The sequence below is a fragment of the Sphaeramia orbicularis genome, chromosome 24 (genome assembly GCF_902148855.1).
Source record: "Sphaeramia orbicularis chromosome 24, fSphaOr1.1, whole genome shotgun sequence".
Lineage (NCBI taxonomy): Eukaryota > Metazoa > Chordata > Actinopteri > Kurtiformes > Apogonidae > Sphaeramia > Sphaeramia orbicularis.
The window spans coordinates 47418136-47439111 of NC_043979.1; the positions used below are offsets into that span (position 1 = coordinate 47418136).

Below are 20976 nucleotides of genomic sequence, written 5' to 3' on the forward strand. Positions count from 1 at the left end.
TTGGCCGAGGGGGATTAAAAGTGCACATCACCTTATGTTTATTACTGTGATCCCTTTCCTTCTTTTTATGTCTAACAACTGAATGTGAATATGTCCAATGTATACATTTCTTTGCTTCTTTTTTATATATGTGTATATATATATATATATATATATATATATATATATATATATATATATATATATATATATGCAGCAATGATTGTCCTCTGTTGGAGCTGTACAGGGGTGGGGACTAGTTTGTCGTTCTGTTGTTTGTTGTTAAAACTTGCTCAAATACCGATAAACCTTGATAAAAAATATTCAGTTTGCGTTTCTCTGGCCGATTTTTCCTGGACATTTTACCCCTCAGAATTTGAGCGTTTTTCTACAGTTGACCTGTTTTCGCTGCCATTAGGAGATGAGCTGTTGTTATTATTTTACCAGCAGAGCTCTTTAACGCCATAGCAACAGCACACTCCTGTTTCTCCGTCCTGAGAGCGACCTGGTGGAAAGTCTGACAGCGAAGCCTGAGCGTAAACATACATAAAACTTGCTATCACTCGCTTGCAATGTTAATGATGTAGGAATTTACCCTTCCTCTGTTATTACATCATCACAAGCTGCTTTTTTCCAGTTTAAAGCATTAGATATGGATGGAAAAAGTACCAATGTAATAAACTTGTTCTGGTTACGTACCCAGGACAAAGATCTCCACCCCCTTGTTCCTCAGCTGCCTGGCGTAGAGCTCCACTGGATCCTGAGATTTGCCATCCGTGATGATCACCAGCACTTTGGGAAAACCCTTCCTGGCGCCGGACGCCTCGGTGAAAGTGTTTCTGAGGAGGAAGTCCAGGGCATCGCCTGCAGCGGAGACAGGACAGAGTTCATCATCAGTTGGACGAGGTTTCAGATCACACACGTCCACAAACATCTGCCTGATCAGCGGGAATTTCAGCTAACGTAATGACTGGTTTTAAACTTCAAACACCTGCTTTGACTTGGAAATTAAAACCCTTTAGTTCTGTAGGTACTCAAGTGTTTCAGATTTTGACGTAGAATTAGAATAGATCTTCATTGTTGCTCTCACAGAAACCATGAAAATCAGTTTAGCAGCAAAAAAAACTTAATGCAAAAAAGACTGAATTAGAAATATCACACAATATTGAAAAATATAGGCATGTGCAAAAGCTAGAGGAAAAAATATAAAATATACATATTCTACTAAAGTACTACTAACATATACAAAAACTAACATTATACTATAGATGAGTAGGGGTGTGTATTGGCAAGAAACTGGCGATATGATACAAATGATAATACTAGGCTCACGATACGATATAACATGATACTGTTAAAAAAGGCAATTTTTTGTTTGTTTCGTTTTTTAAAATGATTATTTCCTGGAAGAATTGAATTATACCACAAATATGCACAAATACTAAACACATTTTTATTTGATCAGAACAGGATCTAATGCTATATCACAAAATTTTCCTGTGTTAAAACTTTAATTATATTTTACAGACATTACAGTTTAAGATCCTGCTCAAATGTTCATATTCTATTCATTCACAACTAACATCAGAACAATATTTTTGTGCAATCCCAACAAAGGAACTACCATCTGCCTCTCAGACAGTAAAAAGTGCTTTTAGGATGCTTCAAATAACCATTATTTAATAAAATAGTGTTAAATAATAATAAGTAAGATATAAGCAATAAAGAAAAACAAAAAAACAAAAATGAACCTCTGCCATATCTGCATTAAAAATATTGATACAGTATTTTTTTATATCAATATAGTATTGTGAAATGAAACATCTTGATATATTGCAGAACTGATATTTTCTTACTCCCCTATACATGAGTAATATGTACAACAAATAAGGATATATACAAGAAATATAGGATATATACAAGTACAATTACGAAAACAAGGTGCATGTGTTGCGAGTACTGTCCATTAGACTCGCAGATATTTCTACAGTTTTTATTTTTCTTAGGCTATGAATTGCGTTTCATGTGTTATTTACTAATACATGGAAATAAACTACATTAAGAAACACAGGATTGTTAATTATTACTCCATAAGTGGAAAAAGATAAAGAAATGAAAACCAAATCCGTAATTTTTTTAGAGCTGAAAAAATGAATTGATTAATCGACTTGAATTGATTACAAACAATACTCGATTACATTTTGCCTGAATCGAAGCTTCGTTTCCTTAATTTCACTCCTGCTAAACATTGGTTCCTCTGTTGTGTTTCACACAAACCCTTACTGTGATGCACATGATGCCAGGATCAACACGCAGTTGTATGTTAGTTCCATCTTAAGTTGGATCTAAATATGTTGAAGACTGCACTGATATACTGTTTGTAAATGTCACTGGACTTGTTTGTTGTTGTTTATATCTATAGATGTTTATGGATGGGTGGGTGGATCATTTAATCAAAGAAAATAATTGATAAAATAATCGATTACAAAAACAATCAATAGCTGCAACTCTATTATTTTTAACCCATAAAGGCCCGGACATCCACCACCGATCAAAACCATCTACTGATCTAAACTGTTTAATACTTGTTGATCCATTAATCCGACCAATCCATGTTAATAATTGGTGTAAAATATAGTTCTTCATTTTTTCATGGTCATCAGATATGACCCATTTGGACGTTTTGAGGCTCCGTAGTTACCGTGGAAACACCGTCATCTTCTACATTGATTCACCAGTAAAACCCATGGAGTTGGATCAATGACAGTGGATGGACACACTGGGTTTATGTTTGGTTATTGATGTTTTTGTAGAAAAAGTCACTTTTTCTTCAATTTTCTCTGTTTCTGTTATAATGATTCCTCAATTTTAATCCGAGCTTTGGTGAACATCTATATGATCAGTGAATTAAATATAGAAAATACCTGATTTTCACTGAAAAAACATGACGTAAAGAGAATAATATTACACTAAATGGTAATAAATCACTTAAGAGAGGTTAAATATAGAGGAAAACTCATTTGGGAACTGACACAAAAGTAGTACTGGGTCTTTATGGGTTAAGTATGTGTGTTTTTCCTAACTTTTATCATAAATTGCATCTCTGCTCAGACATAGTCCTAGTTCTTTACATCCTGATTGGTGGATGGACGTACCTGTCATGGTGTCTCCGCCTTTGTAGGGCAGCATGCCAATGGCGCGCAGCACAGCGGCCCGTGTCAGGTGTTCATTCAGGCGGAACTCTGTCCGGGCGTCGTTGCTGTACTGGACCACCCCGACCCGGGTCCTGTCCTCTCCGATGGGAAAGGCGCCGGCCGTCGCTGAGATGAAGTTGCGGATGTATTTGAAGTTGGGCCGGCCGACGCTCCAGGAGCCGTCAATCAGAAATACCAGATCACTGACGGCACTGACAGGGCATTCTGGGAAAAAACAAGGCAAAAAAAAATGGTCATAATTAAAATAACATCTGATATTTACAAATGAAACATTAAAGAATAAGTTGAGTGATTCGCATCATAGCTAACACCAGATCAGCCCAAACTGTGGTTTTGTGTTTTTTTCCGCTTGTTTTAAAAGTGAAATTCATCAAAAATTGTGACTAAAACTCAAAATGTGAATGTGTAGCTGGGATGAATCATGTAATATGACGGAAAAATCCACTAAATGGACCTCACAGTGAGACTCAGTGAGTATAAATCTGTTTTCCAATCGACTCCTGGTTGTCACATTTTTAATAACGCTACGTGTTTGACACTTCCTCCATCTGTTTGACATTAAATCCAGCGTTTACTGTGACACATCTGTACACAGGAAGTTTAACAGCTTAGCACTGAGCCAGTCGGAATAAATAAATCATTTAGAGTCGATGTGTCAGAGAGAGGAGCATCACAGCAACGGAAGCATCATTATCATTACTATTATTTTTATTAGGACTATTATTACCATCACACGGCTTAACATTTAGCTCAGCGCTCCTCCAAACCAAGTTTCAGATTACAATGAGAAGAAAAAAAAAAGAAAACAAACTGCAGCTGCAGCGTTTTGGACAAATGTCATTACCATGGTGATTTATTGTTATCTGAATGAATTCACTTTGGCTCCCACTTCAACCTCTGATTGGGTTCTCCACAGAAACGGTTTCCAATGTTCCACAAAATGATAAAAGTGATAAAAGTTTTGTTTTTCAATGATTCATAAGCTGTGGAATATTCCACTAATAACATGAATAAAAAAGCCTCAGTCGTCAAAGATTGGTCTGATCAGGCGGTAAAATGTCTATAATGTGTTATATTAGCGCCAAGTGCGTATGAAAACACTTAACATGGTCACTTCTTTCTATTCTTTGAGCTCATGTTTGGGGGTAACAGCAGGTGGTGTGGTGAGTTTCCAGGAACTCCAGGAAGTAAAACAACAAAACTGTTCTGCAGCTGATAAAGCTTTTTACAGTGAAATTCTTCCAGTTTCAGCAGAGGAATAACTGACAAGAACACTGCACTTTTCAGTGACAGGTCAGTTCTGTCCATAAATAAGGAGAAATCGCATCATAAGCTGGTTTGAGCGGAGGTTAAGAAGGTCTCTGCGACATGAAGACGTTCAAGAAAGAAGAAAAAAACTACTTCTTGTGTTGTGTTTCTAGATGATTATACTTTTCACAGTGGACGGATCAGAAATCAAAACATTTCTACTGCAATTAAATGCTTTCACTCCATTTAGTGTCCGTGTTAACAGTTCAGTTGGAAACTCTAATATCAGTCAGGTTCAACAAAATCAAACAGGCAAAATGTCACAACTTCATTAACTCAAAATGTGACGTGGCGTAACCATGGTAACTGAGGTGATGAGCTTTTTGCGGGTTCTGTTTAATAATCTAGGTTTCAGAATCAAGGTTCTGATTAATGCCTGAGGGTTTATTATCTGGTAAGGTTGTGTATATTTATTTTTCCTTCGTTTTTTCACTGTAAAAAGGTGCTGTTTCAACAAACCAAACGCACCGAGAGCTCATTAGTCTTTGTCGTTTTCAGATTCTTTTACGAGTAAACAGCAGATAAATCATACTGGACGTCGAGTTAATCTGTAGAAGAAGCCGTCGGTTCGTCCACTTTCTGGGAGTTTCCTCGTGACTTTCCTCTGCAGCTCATGAAACCAAGGAAAACTCAGCCCAAGCTCGTCATCGTGTGTAGAAGTGGGCCAGGCGGCAGCAGCAGCGCTCTTGTAAATCAGTATCTGTAATGGTTTCCACTGCAGGGCTGGGCTCCGTCCGGGTTCCCCCAGCTCCAACTGCAGCCCCCCGCCCCACCTTTTCGACCCCCGCATGGAGCACAATGAGCATGTGCAGCTTCCTCCGCACTGGCATAATTAGACGGCAGGGGACCAAAGTGATGACCGAATGCTTTGGAGATTTACGGGGGCCTAATTTTGATTATTGCCGTACAATGGGGTGTTGTGTGGTCAGAGCCTCCCTTCGCTGCTGAGCTCAGGCCTGGAGGACGCCGCCCAGCAGCCAAGGAGAAAGTTCACCAACAAGACGTGGAAAAGTCCAGGAAGAACAGCAGCGATTTTGTGACTCATTACCATCAAATTAGGGTTGAAAATTAATCACTAAAATGACTTACTAACTGCATCTGAAGCTCCTGGTTTCCTGGGAGTTCCTCTTGAGCTTCCACTTGACTCGACTGAAAAAGAACATTTTAGAGAAAGTTAGAACCAACTCAACCCACATTGTCTCATTTTAAAATCATATTGTGAACAAGTTTCTGTCTTTTTTCCTTGAAACGTCTTTAACTGGAACAAAACCTGCCTTTTGTTCCCATACATATGATTTACTCTGTCCTCTGAGGTGGTTTTCATGCAACTTTTCCATTTGCAATCACACCAAACATGCACTACAGCCTCACAAACGGCCAAACTAAGTGCTGATGTTTTCATTTCTGTCAGTTTTCCAGGGAATCTCCAAAGCTCAGATGGTTTGTCAGATCATGGCTTTGCAGCGATGCCAAGCAGGCGTCCCCACCAAACTGCTGCCATGACTTTAGTCAAGACCTCTCACTGCGGACATCTGTTTCGCCACTCTTTTTGTTACACAGCGTCAAATTACACTCAAACTTTCACTGTAACTGTCTTTTTGTTCAATACCATAAAAGATTTTCATTCAGTCTGTCACGTTTTGGGGCCTAAACACCCATAAAGCTTTCATCTGGTACTTTATTTACGCAAACAAGCCTGTAAAAACACATTTTTTTAGGGTCAATTTCTATATTTCTAATACTTTTAAAACGTCATATTGTTGGCATCTTTGTATGTGTGTCTTATTTGTGTACTGAACTGACAATCTAAAGATAATTTACCAATAATGACAGAGTTCAACAACATTAGAGAACACATACTAAGCTACTCTTTACAAAGGATATTGAATTTCTTAATATTTCAGTTAATCTTTTTGATTTCTACCCTTTATCAACTCGTATGATAAATAGACAAGTTAAGATGTGACCAACTCCATCTCTTATGCTTTTGAAAATACTCAATTTTAGATGACACAGTGAAGCCTAAACAGTAACTGACTATTAAATACAAATGTTCCCCTTCAACTTGACCTGGAAAAGGCTATATCTGTGGCTGAAACATTATATCACTGGGGAAAAAAGGAAATAAAAGTCATTTTTGTCTGGTTTTCTGTCTCTACAAGCTTAAGCTAAAACTACTCTTAGCTTGAATATTTAGTTATGTTACTGCAAAAAGATGGAGTAGTACATTACTAGCATTTTTTCTGAAGTATAAGACACTGGGTATACAAATATAGCTCTAATATTAACCTTACTGACACAACAGTCATACTTACTGCTATCTGTCAGATCCGTGTCAGTTTGGTTCTCTTCAGTTTATTACTCGGTGGTTATTTAACTGTAACGTTATATATTAGCCGCTAAGCTAGCGCTATTTCAATATTAGCTCCTAGCCTGTTTGAATATTAGCTGTTAGCCTAGTTGAAAAATATATGTCAGTTGTTTCCCAATTTAGTGTTACCACAGTTGAATATTACCCGAAACCCTATTAAAATATTCACAAGTAGTATCTGAATATCCACTGAAAGTGTCGTTGAATATTAGCTGTTAGCCTATTTGAATGTTAGCTTCCTGTCTAGCTGAAAATTAGCCGTTAGCCTCCTTGAACATTAGCTGTCAGTCTAGCTGGAAATTAGCCGTTAGCCTACTAGAACATTAGCTAGCCAGTTGAATATTAGATTTTTGTGTAATTTTATAATATGAGTTGAATATTAATTAGATAGAAGCCTATTTGGATAAACACTGCTATCTTCTTTGAATATTACCTCATTACTTGCTAACCTATTTATTAGGTGCCAACTTATTTAAAATATTAGCTTCTAGCTTATTTGCATATCATTTGCTAGCCTACTTGACTAATAGCTGCTATTCCACCTAGCTTAGTATTAGCCGCTAGCCTGTTTATTTATTAGCAGCTCACTGTTGTAGCACAGCAGAGTTCCAGCTGACCTGAGACAAGTTTATCACCTGCCCCTTAAGATTCTGTGTAGAAATGTATAACTTAATTAATAAATTAAAAGAGCCTGATGTGTATCCAAATTAGTTCTTTTTCTGTAAAATTATTGAATGAGAGTATGATGTGCTTGAATAATTTTATTTAAAAACACAAAGGCTTTGGGATAAAAATAAAACAGATTTTGGGTTTTAAATTACAGAAACCCACTTTATCACTTTTGTTAGGAGATCTTCCTGATGATTTGACGATAAATGACAAATACCTTCTAAAAATCTCTCTGCAGCAAAAAAAAAAAAAAAAAAAAAATTAAAAAAGAAAAAGAAACAAGCACTTGTAAATGGCTTCAGCTTGATCCACCGCTGCTGGAGGACTGGTTGAAAATTGTTGATGAAATTCACAAAATAGAGAGATTTTCATTTACGCTGAGGCTGCAAGCTGAACTTTACATGATAAGATGGGGCAAATGGATTGGTTTCCTTAAAATCAACTGATATGTGGTTTGTCTAATAGTCCTGTGAAATGTTATATAAAACTGCTGCTTTAAAAATTTAATTGTATAACTTGATTGCTATTTCATAACTGTAACCTAAATTATCTTTATTATTAGATTGTGACTATTATCTATTGCCAATTGATGTTTGTTATGTTCTGTATAAGGGTCAAAACACAGTAATGTCCCGTCAGAGAGCGAACTTTAATTGATTGCCATTCCAACATTTATTTCACTATAAAGTAGCTCCTTGTTTTGGATAATCTCTTGTGGTCCAACTAAAGCAAAAATTTATTTAAAAGTAAAAATGTGGATTATTTAGCAACACTAATCTGTCAAATAGCCTCTAAAATGTCCCGTCAGAGAGATTTCAAATACCGTGTTTTGACCCATGACGAAATGATAAATAACTAAAAAAAACTAAGTGTAAAAAAAAAAAAAAAAAAAAAAAAAAAAAAAAACAACACTAAGGCTACTTATGCTGAGTTCTAGGGCATTTTTTTGAGCCCGTAAGTCACGACTTCAAACCACGACTCACGACTTTGTAACGTTCCAGGCAAGTCACGCCAAACTGCCTGAGCACAAGGAATTGTGAGAGTTAGATGTAAACAAACCAGCATGGCGGACCGTACATCATGCTCATTTACAATCATTTCTATCACCAAAGGTGCTTGCTCTTTGCTTATTTGAGGGAAACAGAGGAGGAAAAACGGCACATAAGGCAAGATAAGCTGTTCTACCTTTTATGTTATGTTATTTGTATATTTGGCTTCGTATTTATTTTTTTAATTTCGAACATGCAAATAAACAAAAGAAAACATAACGAAGCAAATTAAGACAAAAACAAAATAACATTTAAATAAACAGAATCTTTCGTCAAGCACATACAAGTCTGAATTTTGCATGGTTGAAAAGGAGTAGGAAGAAGTATAAACTTATTTCATCCTACCCCTCAGTGTTTTTAAACCTTTATCACTAACTTAATACAAGAATCAAACAATACAATTTTCCTAATTTTAGCATCGAACCACAACAAATACATAATGCAGTAATTGAATTATACACAACAAAATGTTCATGGCAGTGCAGTCATACCAACACCCGACAATTTAACAGTTTTCTTCAATAATTACAGCAGATTTGGTATTAATTTATTCTTGCACTTATTGGACTGAAAACGAGCTAACGCTAGAGTAGCTGCTGATTATGCAGAACATTTGCAGATAAATAATGTCAGCACAATACCTTGTTTTAATAAACAATTTGCATAAACACCATGAAGGCCGCCATTGCTACGTGACGTCAGAAGTTGGAACTGAGAGAACATTGATTATTACGAGTTCACGGGTGGGAAGTCACAGGTTTGACTGACATTCCAGAGCATTTTCACCAGTAGAAGGTTGGAAAAACACGAGTTATGGGTGGACTGGAACGCAGTATAAGTAAATAGGATTGGAAACATGGGATTTTCTAGTCCACATTATTCTGATTTACATAAAACTTTTGAACAACAGTGGCTGATCTAATCACAATACAGACTGATAATAAAAAAAGCCAACTGTTAAATGTGTTTTTATCACATTATGAATGACACATTAAAAGATAAACTGTGTTATTGAGGTGTTTTTCCACCATGTTTCTCCAGATCAACTTCAGTTCACCTCTGCTGAATGGATGGACAGATGATATTCTCCTATTTGTATTCTGATGAGCCCTGCCTGTTGGGTTAGTCATTATCAGAAGGACTTCCTGCAACCGCTGTCCAGCTGCACGCACACACACACACACACACACACACACACACACACACACACACACACACACACTGCACCAGCATCTGTTTGTCCGTCTGATGACAATTTACAGAAACACACACTCATACGGTGGTGACTCACGTGTGATCTGGCCGGAGATGGGCAGACTCTCCTCTGATCCGACATACGCAGATATTGCTACGGCATAATCCACATCTGGAGTGAGGTCTGAGATGGAGGTCTTAGTCGCAGACGGAGGCAGAGTAAATTCTTTCGTTGGTTCTTCTACAAAAATGCACAAAGTCAGAGGGAAGCCATTAGGAAACTATGGCATGACTTCATTTCTCCCAGAGTCATAACAGGACTTCAGAAAAACCTGATTTTGACTGCAGACCTGAGGACTGGAAGAGCCGTGCAAACACACAACACAAGGATTTCATTTAATGAAAACTTTCCTCTGAACTATAAACCAAAACACACCATCTGAACCCTGGGATGTGCCCTTTAAATCAAACACCAGTGTGTCCTACATGGGTTTATGGATGTTTGATGAGACGCTCTTTGGACACAAACATGACGTTATTTTATGGGACACATGTAGATGCCAAAATCCAAGAAGACTCCCAAGACATGGTCATGTTCTTATTATATACAATAAACAAACCTTTGACTCCCTGATGAAGACATGACACAAGTTCAGATCACATGGAGGTCATTTCACATGTGTAGCTTCAGGTTTTTAAGCCACAAATACATTTCGAAGAGTCTCTATTTCAGTGGTTCCAACCTTTTTTAACTCCTGACCTTATTTTAACATCACACATTTCTGCTGACCCCAGACATTCAAAATGGAGACTTTTTTTTTTTTGTTGCTAAAATTAATTTGTTTTTGATCATGTAATAGTTTTCTATACAATGTTGCAAATAAATGTTAATTTTAGAGGACATTTAGTCTATAATGTCTATTATTATGGACAGAGGCAGTAAATCCAGGTGTAGATTACTGCACAAAGGGAGAACTGGATTTTCCTTGGTCAGGATCTGTCCAGTCAGTCCAGCTGTGATTTACAAGGAGGACAATTAATACTGAACAAACAAGAACTGAAACTATGAATTATGAAAGAGCTGCAGCATCTGAAACTGACCACAATGAACATTTGACAGATAAACAGAACCACAGTGCTGCAGTTTCACAACCACGGTTTGTCTTTTATGGGCTGGGATTGTCTCTGTCAACTCACCACAAGTAAGATTTTATTTTTTATTTTTATCAATTACTAGAACTTTCAGGCGACCCCACGTCAGGTCCAGACCCTAGGGTTGAAAAATACTGCTCTATTTGGTCCAGAAAATAAAATTTAAACACATCCCTTTTAGTAAAACAAATACAATAAAATCTAATATTTCACAGAATACTTTGATATGAATGCTGCCTGGATTAAAAGGTTTATTTGAGGTGCCCTTTGGATGGAACACATGTAGACGTATCCAAGAAAACAAAATAATTCTACTGTTCTGGAAGGTATTAGGTATAAACAACAGTAAAACAAAAGGTGAACAGGTATCAACAAATCTATTACCATGTTTTCTTGGGAATGTTCCTGACTTTTTGACGCAACATGAAGAGAACACTAACACTTTTAATGTTAACTCTGGTTTAATATCAAACCTAAAAGCTGTCCCATTATTCACATACTTTGTGTTCAATGTGTTTAACATTGTGTTAGCATGCTAATGTCAACAAATGTTAGCACAAATGCTAATGTTTGCAAAGCGTTACCAGACTGCATAATAGTTTTAGTTATTTTAGTTATATAGTCAGTGTGCTAGTGCTAATTAGTGTGTTTATGTGACATATGAAGCTGACATCAGTGTTTACATTTATCAAGTAGCTGAAAAGACTTGGTACTGTTTAACAGCATCAGTCTGAGTTAGCATTAGCTTTTCCAGCTCCATAGTTTTGTCCAAATATGGTCATGTTTGGCTCCAAAACACCAGACCACAAACCAATGAGGGTCACCACAGAGGCTTTTTACACAACACTTATAATTAAACCAATAAACAAATAAATCTAGGCATAAAGTCTTCGTCTGGATCAAAAAAGGGCAAAAAAACAAAAAAAAAAAAGCTCAAAGATGACAACGATCATAAACCCATTTTATTCTGATCCTAAATCCATTCTTTACAGTTTAATTATCTATCCATCCAACCTTTACACAGATCTGATATTTGCTTAATTTTTTGTTCTTTGCCATTATTATAAATATATGAACCCCTTAAACCAGAGGTGTCAAACTCATTTTAGTTCAGGTTCCACATTCAGACCAACATGATCTAAAATGGGCTGGACCAGGAAAATAATAATAGTAAAAAAAAAAAAAAAAAAAAAAAAGAAAAATTACATTGTGAAAAAGTTCACATCTACAAAGTATCCTTAAAAAAACACAAAGGACCTGAAAAAGTGCAATTTTAACAATATTCTGCTTCAGTTTATCGTTTATGTACATTACAATTTACAGATCACAGTGGCTCTGCAAATACTGGCAGTGGCAGATTTTTTTGCTTAATTTCAATTTTTTTTTTTTGCTTAATTCAAGCAAAAAAATTGCCAAAGAAACAAGTGAAAATTATCTTGGTGAGATTTCTCTAAATCTGATTTTCCAGATCTACTGTCAATAAATCAGTTCTTATATCTGACTGTACAGTTCCTCTGTAGGTGATTCTGTCTGATTTGAAGTGTGATCAGATATTTGGAACAGAAATGACACAAACACATTTGGTCAGATTTAGATGTTTGCAGTGCAGCCATTCAGACTGAAGTCGCATTGCAAAATATTGGATATGTATCGAATTTAGGACCACATATGAAAGTGGCCTGGGTTGGATTTAAAAAAAAAAAAAAAAAATCAGATTAGTGCTGTTCAAACTGTCTTTAACAGACCAGATACAGGTCACATATGGGCAAAAAAACCAGACTGGGGACACATTTACCTGCAGTCTGAACATAGCCAAAGATAGTATTTTGCTGGTCTGACCCACTTTAGATCATATTGGTCTGAATGTGGAACCTGAACATTAATCATTTTGACACCAATGACTCCGTTCAGTGTCATTTTTCAATTTCAATGTTTATATCCTTCTATGTTATTTTGTCCTTTCACTCTATTTATCCAACATAATTTATCTTGTCATTTGCACTATTCCCATCATCATTTGCACTACTCTCATACCATTTGCACTACGAAATTATATATATATATATATATATATATATTTTTTTTTTTTTTTTTTTTTTTTTTTTTTTACAAACACTCCTAGTTGTACTTCTCTTTTTTATTGTTTCTAATGTAAATAAGTGTGCCTTCTTACTGTCATTTGTTGTGCCTTGTAATTAGGGATGTGTATCGGCAAGAATCTGGGAATATGATACAAATCACAACACTAGGATCACGATATGACATATCACAATATATCATGATACTGTTAAAAAAGGCAATTTTTTGTTTGTTTCATTTTTTTAAATGATTATTTCCTGGAAGAATTTAATTATACCACAAATGTGCATAAATACTAAGCACATTTTTATTTGATCAGAACAGGATTCAATGTTAAATCACAAAATGTTCCTGTGTTCAAACTGAGATTCTGTTTTACAGACATTCCAGTTTCAGATCCTGTTCAAATGTTCAGATTCTATTAGTTCACAACTAACATCAGAACAGGATTTTTTGTGCAATCCCAACAAAGGAACTACCATCTGCCTCTCAGACAGAAAAAAGTGCTTTTAGGATGATTCAAATAACCATTATTTAATAAAATAGTGTTAAATAATAATAAATAAGATATAAGCAATAAAGAAAACAAAAAACAAAAATGAACCTCCACAGAATCTGCATTTGAATAAATACCTAAAAATATCGATACAGTACTTCTTAATATCGATACAGTATTGTGAAATGAAATATCGCAATATGTTGCAGAACCAGTATTTTCTTACAGCCCTACTTGTAATTTTCTTGCACTAAACTGGAGCGTTCTACCTGAATTTGGTACTTTACAATGACAATAAAGAGATTCTGATTTGTGTATTTCATAGACTAACCCCACAGACTGGACCGGACCGGACCGGACCGGACCCTCTGCTGGGCCCGTTTTGGCCCACGGGCCGTATGTTTGTCACCCCTGCGGCCCTGAAACCGTCCCTCTTTCTTAACCTGTTTTTTTTTTTTTTTTTTTTATCATTAGGAGCCAAACATGTGTCGGCAGAAACGCTCTGATAATTGCGGGGAGTGTCGAGTCTTGCCGAGCGGCGTAGTGATGTGTTTACGACTGCGGTTCAGGACAGAACTCGCCGGTTTAATGAGCACCCACCTGTGTCTGAGCTCACTTGTATTCTGTAGCCCTGTATCCTGGACTGTGGTCTGGTCCACATCATCTGCACCGTGTTCTCATTTAAAATCTTAAACCTCAAATCTGACGGAGGGTCGACTGCGGAGAGAAAACATCCACACCGTTAATCCGGGCTCTTCAGGATCCCCCCGTGTGTATTCTGATGATGGTTCAAAGGCTTTTCCCAACAGTCAACACTTCCAGGGTGAAGTCACACAAGTTCACTGTTGGGCCAAACAACAACAACAACAACACAAGACGAACTGGTGGGGGAGAAAAGGCCATTTTAGAAGGAAAATGACATCTGTTTGAGCCGGTGTGGTCGACGGCCACAGTCCACAACTCAAGCAACACCACAAAGACAACAAACACAACAACACGTCCTTCTGGAAGTTTGGACCGAACACAAACAGGGTGGGAAACGGACACGTTTGCTCAATTATGGTCATGTTAAGATGGTTTTTATGGTTTTCATCCCAAAATCTGTGCAACTGGTGACGCTTTAACCCATAAAGACCCAGTGCCAGGGCCGTTTTAATGCATGGGCCTGATGGGCACTTACCCATGGGCCCCCCAAATGTAGGGGCCAATGCTCATCTGTGTATGTTAACCCTTTAATGACCCTTGTATCATATATCATTGCTGTCAGGTGGAAACCTCCTAAGTCCATATTTGGTCTTTTTTTTTGGGGCATAAAATGATTTTATGGTCAGTTTTAACATTGCTCTGATGGTTTTACAAAGACTTAATCAATGAAAAATGCTGAAAACAGCTTGTGACTACATCTCTTTACTCCATTCATTTATTTGGAATATACATGGTTTTCCAGTTTCCTGAAAAATAACAGTTTTGAAGATACAACAGATACAACAGTGATGATATGATACATAAACATCAAAGGCCTATAGTTACTTCACTAATTGCTAATTTAAGTTATTTTCTCCTATTTTGAATTGTTGAAAAAAAGAAAATTAAATTTGTACAGTCACATTTTTTCATTATATATATATATATATATATATATATATATATATACACACACACACACACATACATACACAGTATATATTTGTTTTATTTTGTATCGAAATTTTTGAAATCATTTTACAGATTTTTTTTTTTTTTACTGAATTTTTTCAATAATTGAATTTTTTTTATTGTGTACTAGAATCTCTCAAACGTTTCATATACATTAGTTTATTCCGTACTGGAATCTTTCAAACATTTTTTTTAAGATTTTATTATTTTGTACTGAATTTTTAAAACCATTTTATAGATTTTTTTTTAATGTTGTATTACACCTTGCACAGAAAAATACTTTCTGAAAATTTAAAATCTTTATTATTATTTGGTCGACAGTGGATGTTTGGGTCTTTATGGGTTCAAGAACCATGGGTGTCTATGAGACAATTTAAGGACAGATTCTGATTCTTAAGTGTCAAAAAAAAGCCCCTGATTTTTAGGCAAACATTATAATGCAATATAAATAAGACTGATATAAATGATCAGTTTAAATAATTAAATACTAATCATTTTGTCAAACTCCAGTTAAATTACAGTTTTTCTCAGATCAGCTCAATGTCGGACTCAGTGTCTAAACTGGTAAAGAACCAGACTTTGGACGTAGATGCAGATTTGTTTCCCACCCTGTGAACAAACCGTTCAGCAGCAGATTATCCAGGACCGGTGTCCAGTTCAGGATGTTAAACTGACACAACAACACAACTCTGCATGTGGATTATACAATGGACAGACTCGACTGGTCACTTCCGTCTCCATTGCAAACCTCATAAAAGACGTCCACAGTGTCGGCGAGGACACTTGGACGTCTTTTTTTCTGCTCAGTCGGTTCTTAAACTATTGACCGTGACTTCATTATTCCAATGTTTTTCAGATTAAAGCTGTAAAATATGGACAATAATTTTAGAACCAGCTGGATTTTGTGACGTTAAACAACAAACAAAAACTAAAAGGACACAGGTTAAAGTCTGGAGTCGTCACCATGGACACGGAGGATCATGCACGTGTACATGAAAAGTTGTATTAAAACAACTTGGAGTAACATGAAGAGTTTCCATGTACACGAGGAGCCACAGATTGTTTTGTAAAAATGAATATTTTAGAATGATATTCTTCAGGTTGGGGTGAAAAACTACAATTAAACGCCACCTCACTGAACATCTAGCTAGCTGTCACGATTTTATTCTGATTTATGTCATTAATCATAGCGAGAATTCGCGATAAATCATAAACTACCTACAAATGAACCGGTTAGAACAAGTAAAAGATTAAATAACGTAGGTTTAAGTAGGAGTCTGATGCATTCAATGACAAACAAAAAAGTAGGATTTTCCAGTACGACGCAGTGATGCATTAGTTGACGACTATTTTCAGCATCACATGAATCAATGAGTTGCTCTAGTGAGTCGGTATTACATAAAAGAAATACTAGAGTTACTACTAAGACTGCCATTTATGTAAAAAAAAAAAAAAAAAAAAAAAAAAAAAAAGGAAAAAAAAAACAGTTTATGACGATAAAAATCTGAGCTACTCGACAAACGTTTAATTCTGGAGAACCATCGGTGGTGGAGGAAGTATTTAGATCCTTTATTTAAGTAAAAGAACTGTGAAAATATTCAACTACAAGCATCAAAATGTTACTTAAAAGTGTGAAAATTTGATTTAATGTTTCCTGTCAGTGTTTTATTATTAGATCTGATGGTTCATTTAACTGATGCATATGTTTAAGGTTAAGGTTCAGCTTTATTTAGTGGGAAGTGACGCATTTTATTCTATTAAATTACAAAACAGCTTTGGATTCAACAACGAAGCCAACAATTTATTGTTTGTTTTTATTTTTCATTATTATTATTATTATTATTATTATTATTATTATTATTATTATTATTATTGATAATAATATTATTATAATTATTATTATTCAGAGTGTGAATGTGAGAATGAATGAATAATGGATCAATAACGTAAAGCACTTTGGATGCCTTGAACAGCAAAATCCTATCCATAATAATAATAATAATAATTATTATTATTATTATTATTATTATTATTATTATTATTATTATTATTATTATTACTTCCATACTCATATTACATATATTATTGTTACGACTATTATCACTTCAGATATGTGTATACATATAGTTAATAATCATAGGATAAAAGTTACAATACACACATACATACACATATGCATATATGTACATATAGTGCAAATTATAATACAACATAATTACTTATTTATTATTTATTATTACTACTTTGCTTTACTAATACTTTCTATTGTGCAATTGACTGTTATATGTTGTTAAAGTTATTGCTTTTAATAAACTCTTGCAATTTTGCTTATGTTGTTCTATTGTAACTTGTTTTGTTTATTAGATTTTATAGTTTCTTAATGCTTTAATTTTATCCACAGTGTTTTTATTCTCCTGTACAGCCCTTTGGTCCACTGTGGTTGGTTTTAAAGTGCTATATAAATAAAGTCGGATTGGAATGATCTTTATTATGATATTTCTTACATGTACATTCAGTGTTTGTGCTGTTATTGGAACCTCCATTTTCTAACATATCGATAAAGTTCTGTCGAATCGAATCGAATCGAATCGAATCTTAACAGGGATTTGCAGAAGATAATTTGCACAAGAAACTGTAGTGGACTAAAAACTTCCATATGAGCCTCTGAGATTAAATAAAGTACAAATACTGCAGTAAAAGTACTTGATCCACCACTGATACGCGTTATCGTTGCAGATAAACTGACCTAAAGCGCAGAATAAATGATCTAATAAAGACTCTAAAACTCCAAATACCCATCATGCCCCAGTGGTCCTAGCTCCAGTCTGGACCTCCAACCAGTCAGTGAAGAGTATCACCGTAAAATATTGTCGTAAAGCCGAGACTCAGGCCCAGATGACCTGGTCAAGGCTTGACCGGGGGGGTGGGGTGGGGGGGTTACAGGAGGGCAAAAACTGAGGAAACACCAACCTGGGGAGTCAATTCAGGGGTCACGGCTGCTGCTTCTGTTTCCAAATGGGTCAAAAAACAGAAAAAAAAAACTACCCCAAACCTCCTGAACGCAGACAAACCTGTAAACGCTCCTAAACTTCTGTTTGTGTTGTTTCTGCTCTGAACTGCTTCTCATTTCCACCAGGTCCAGCCTTTCAGAGCAGAATCCTTCCTGCATTTGGACTTTTTTTACGTTCAAGGTGTCGTTTCAGGCTTTAACTCCAGCCTCGACATGTCTGACGATTCCAAACAGCGGCGAATACGACCCCGTTTGTGCCGCCGTGACCTCTGGGAGGCGGCGGCCTGATGGGGGGGGGGGGGGGGGGGGGGGGGGGGGGTCACAGGAGGTCAGATACCCTCCTCCTCAGGCTGAGTTTGTACTTTTTTTTTTTTCTTTATGTTTTTTTTTTTTTTTTGATTCTGAGAGAAAATCCAGAGGCACAGAGGAGCAGATTTTTCTCGTCTCTAACCATTAAAAAAAACCTCTGGAAAATAATGTGAAACTCATATTTTGTCTTTCCGTTCCATCAGGGAGAAAAGACGTAGGGAGGAAACTTGGCCACGTGCCGTCTGGACTTTTTCCTTTTTTTTCTCTCTTCATCATCTTTTTTTTTTTTTTTTTTTTTGGTGTGAAACTGGAGAAATGTAGACTATAGAGTCACTTTTGGATCTGATTTGGAAAAGTGGTCGACTGTGACGGAGGGCGCCTCCTGCTGTGGAAAAGATCAAACTACAAACAGTCCCAGAGCCTCTTCAACAGCATCAAATACAGACTAGTTAACAGTTTACTGTCTTCTAGAAGTTAAAGAAGTACATTTTTGGCATTTAAGGAACAATTAATCACCATAAAAACATAATTATAGTAGTTTTTGGGGGAATACTTAAGGTTTTTTGCCTGGAAAGTTCAAATTTTGAGGCAAAAAATTACTTTCAAGTCATAAAAAGTTACTCTTATGAAAAAAATGTAACTATAATCCAAAATATTTTCAGTTCCACATCTTCTTCAACAGGATCAAATACAGACAATTTAGTGGTTTACTGTCTTTTATAAGTTAAAATAAGTATATTTTTGGGATTTAAAGAACAATTAATCGCCATAAAAACATAATTATAGTAGTTTGGGGGGGGGGGGGTAATTAAATTTTTTTGCCTGGAAAGTTAAAATTTTGCCTTGAAAATTAAAATTTTGAGACAAAAAATTACTTTCAAGTCATAAAAAGTTACTGTTATGGAAAAAATGTAACTATTATCCAAAATATTTTCAGTCCCACAGCCTCTTCAACAGCATCAAATACAGACAAATTAGTGGTTTACTGTCTTTTATAAGTTAAAGAAGTACATTTTTGGCATTTAAAGAACAATTAATTGCCATAAAAACATAATTATAGTAGTTATTTGGGGAACAATTAAGTTTTTTTTGCCTGGAAAGTTCAAATTTTGAGGCAAAAAATTACTTTCAAGTCATAAAAAGTTAGTGTTATTGAAAATATTTTCAGTCCCACAGCTTCTTCAACAGGATCAAATACAGACTTTATTCAACAGTTTACTGTCTTCTATAAGTTAAAGAAGTATATTTTTGTCATTTAAGGAACAATTAATCAACATAAAAACATAGTTATAGTATTTTTGGGGGGAAAATTGAGTTTTTTGCCTGGAAAGTTCAAATTTTGAGGCAAAAAAATGACTTTCAAGTCATAAAAAGCTAAAAATGTAACTATTATCCAAGATATTTTAAATCAAAACTTACAGAAATTGAAGAAATCCTTGTTGGAAGGGAAAAAAAAAAACACACCAATAAACAGTTAAACAGTGTGAAATAACAAGGGAACAAATCACTTCACAAACACACATTTGCTTTGTCTGTGTTTTTACTTTATTCAGGCTAAAAAAAATATGCAGCTACATATGTGCAGGCAGAGGTGAAGAGGGTGAAGTCAGATGTGTTGGATCAGAGTGAGAAGAGGAGGAGGAGGAGGAGGAGGAGGAGGTGCGGCTTTACCTTGGTCCTGGGCCTGGGCGGAGGTGGAGGACAGCAGCAGCAGCAGCGCCAGGAGCGCAGCCGCCGCCACAGACTGTCTGCTCTTCATCTTCAGCTCCTCTTCAGCACAACATGAATGAATCTGCGACGGACGGGAGCAGGAGGTTAGACCTTCAGCTTCACACAAAGAACTTCAAATGAAAAAAAAAACAAAACAAAAAAACAAAAAAAATCTAATTTTAAGCTGAATAAAATCCCTTAAGCATCATTTCCAGAAAAAACGCTGCGTTCCCGGTTGGAACAGTCAACCAACTCCGTCTTTTACGCACTCTGACGCGCGTCCAAACTGCTCCACAAGACGCCACAGAAATATGACATGACCAGATTTATGTGCATCAATAAAAAAAAGCCTTTAGTTTCAACTACTGAGCCGTTTCCCGCGCAGAATCAGATCATACAACCCCCAAAAAAGGCTTTTTTCGCGTAAAAGCGCACAAACTAATCGTCCTCCTCTGTCCTTCACCTTCTCTATCAGAGCTTCACCATTCATGCATCTACACTGAAAAGACTCTTATCCTGTTTTTAACATGTGCACTGATGAATTATACTCGTTTAAAGTGAAAAAATGTGTTCCATAGAGGAGAAAAGCCAAAGATGACATCTTGACGCCGTGCGCAATTACGCACCACAATGCCAAGAAATACTCCATGCGTTTCTGGAAAGATCCCGATCAGAATTTCATCACAAGAGAAAATATTGAAGATGATAAACTGTTAAATTAGCACAAATTTACAATGGAATATATTATCCGTATCTACGTGTCATAAAAAAAATCTCCA

The 20976-nt window shown here is 36.0% G+C and overlaps 1 protein-coding gene across 1 annotated transcript in view; it reads right to left on the minus strand.

Annotated features, from left to right (window-relative positions):
* Positions 1–20320, minus strand: part of LOC115414888 (collagen alpha-1(XII) chain-like) — a 131951-nt gene extending 111631 nt beyond the window's left edge. The window contains 6 exon segments of the mRNA XM_030128249.1: positions 679–843; positions 3135–3398; positions 5592–5651; positions 9883–10026; positions 14113–14229; positions 20159–20320. Coding sequence (XP_029984109.1) covers positions 679–843; positions 3135–3398; positions 5592–5651; positions 9883–10026; positions 14113–14229; positions 20159–20246 — 838 coding nt within the window. The 5' untranslated portion in view covers positions 20247–20320.
* Between the last annotated feature and the right edge of the window lie 656 nt (positions 20321–20976).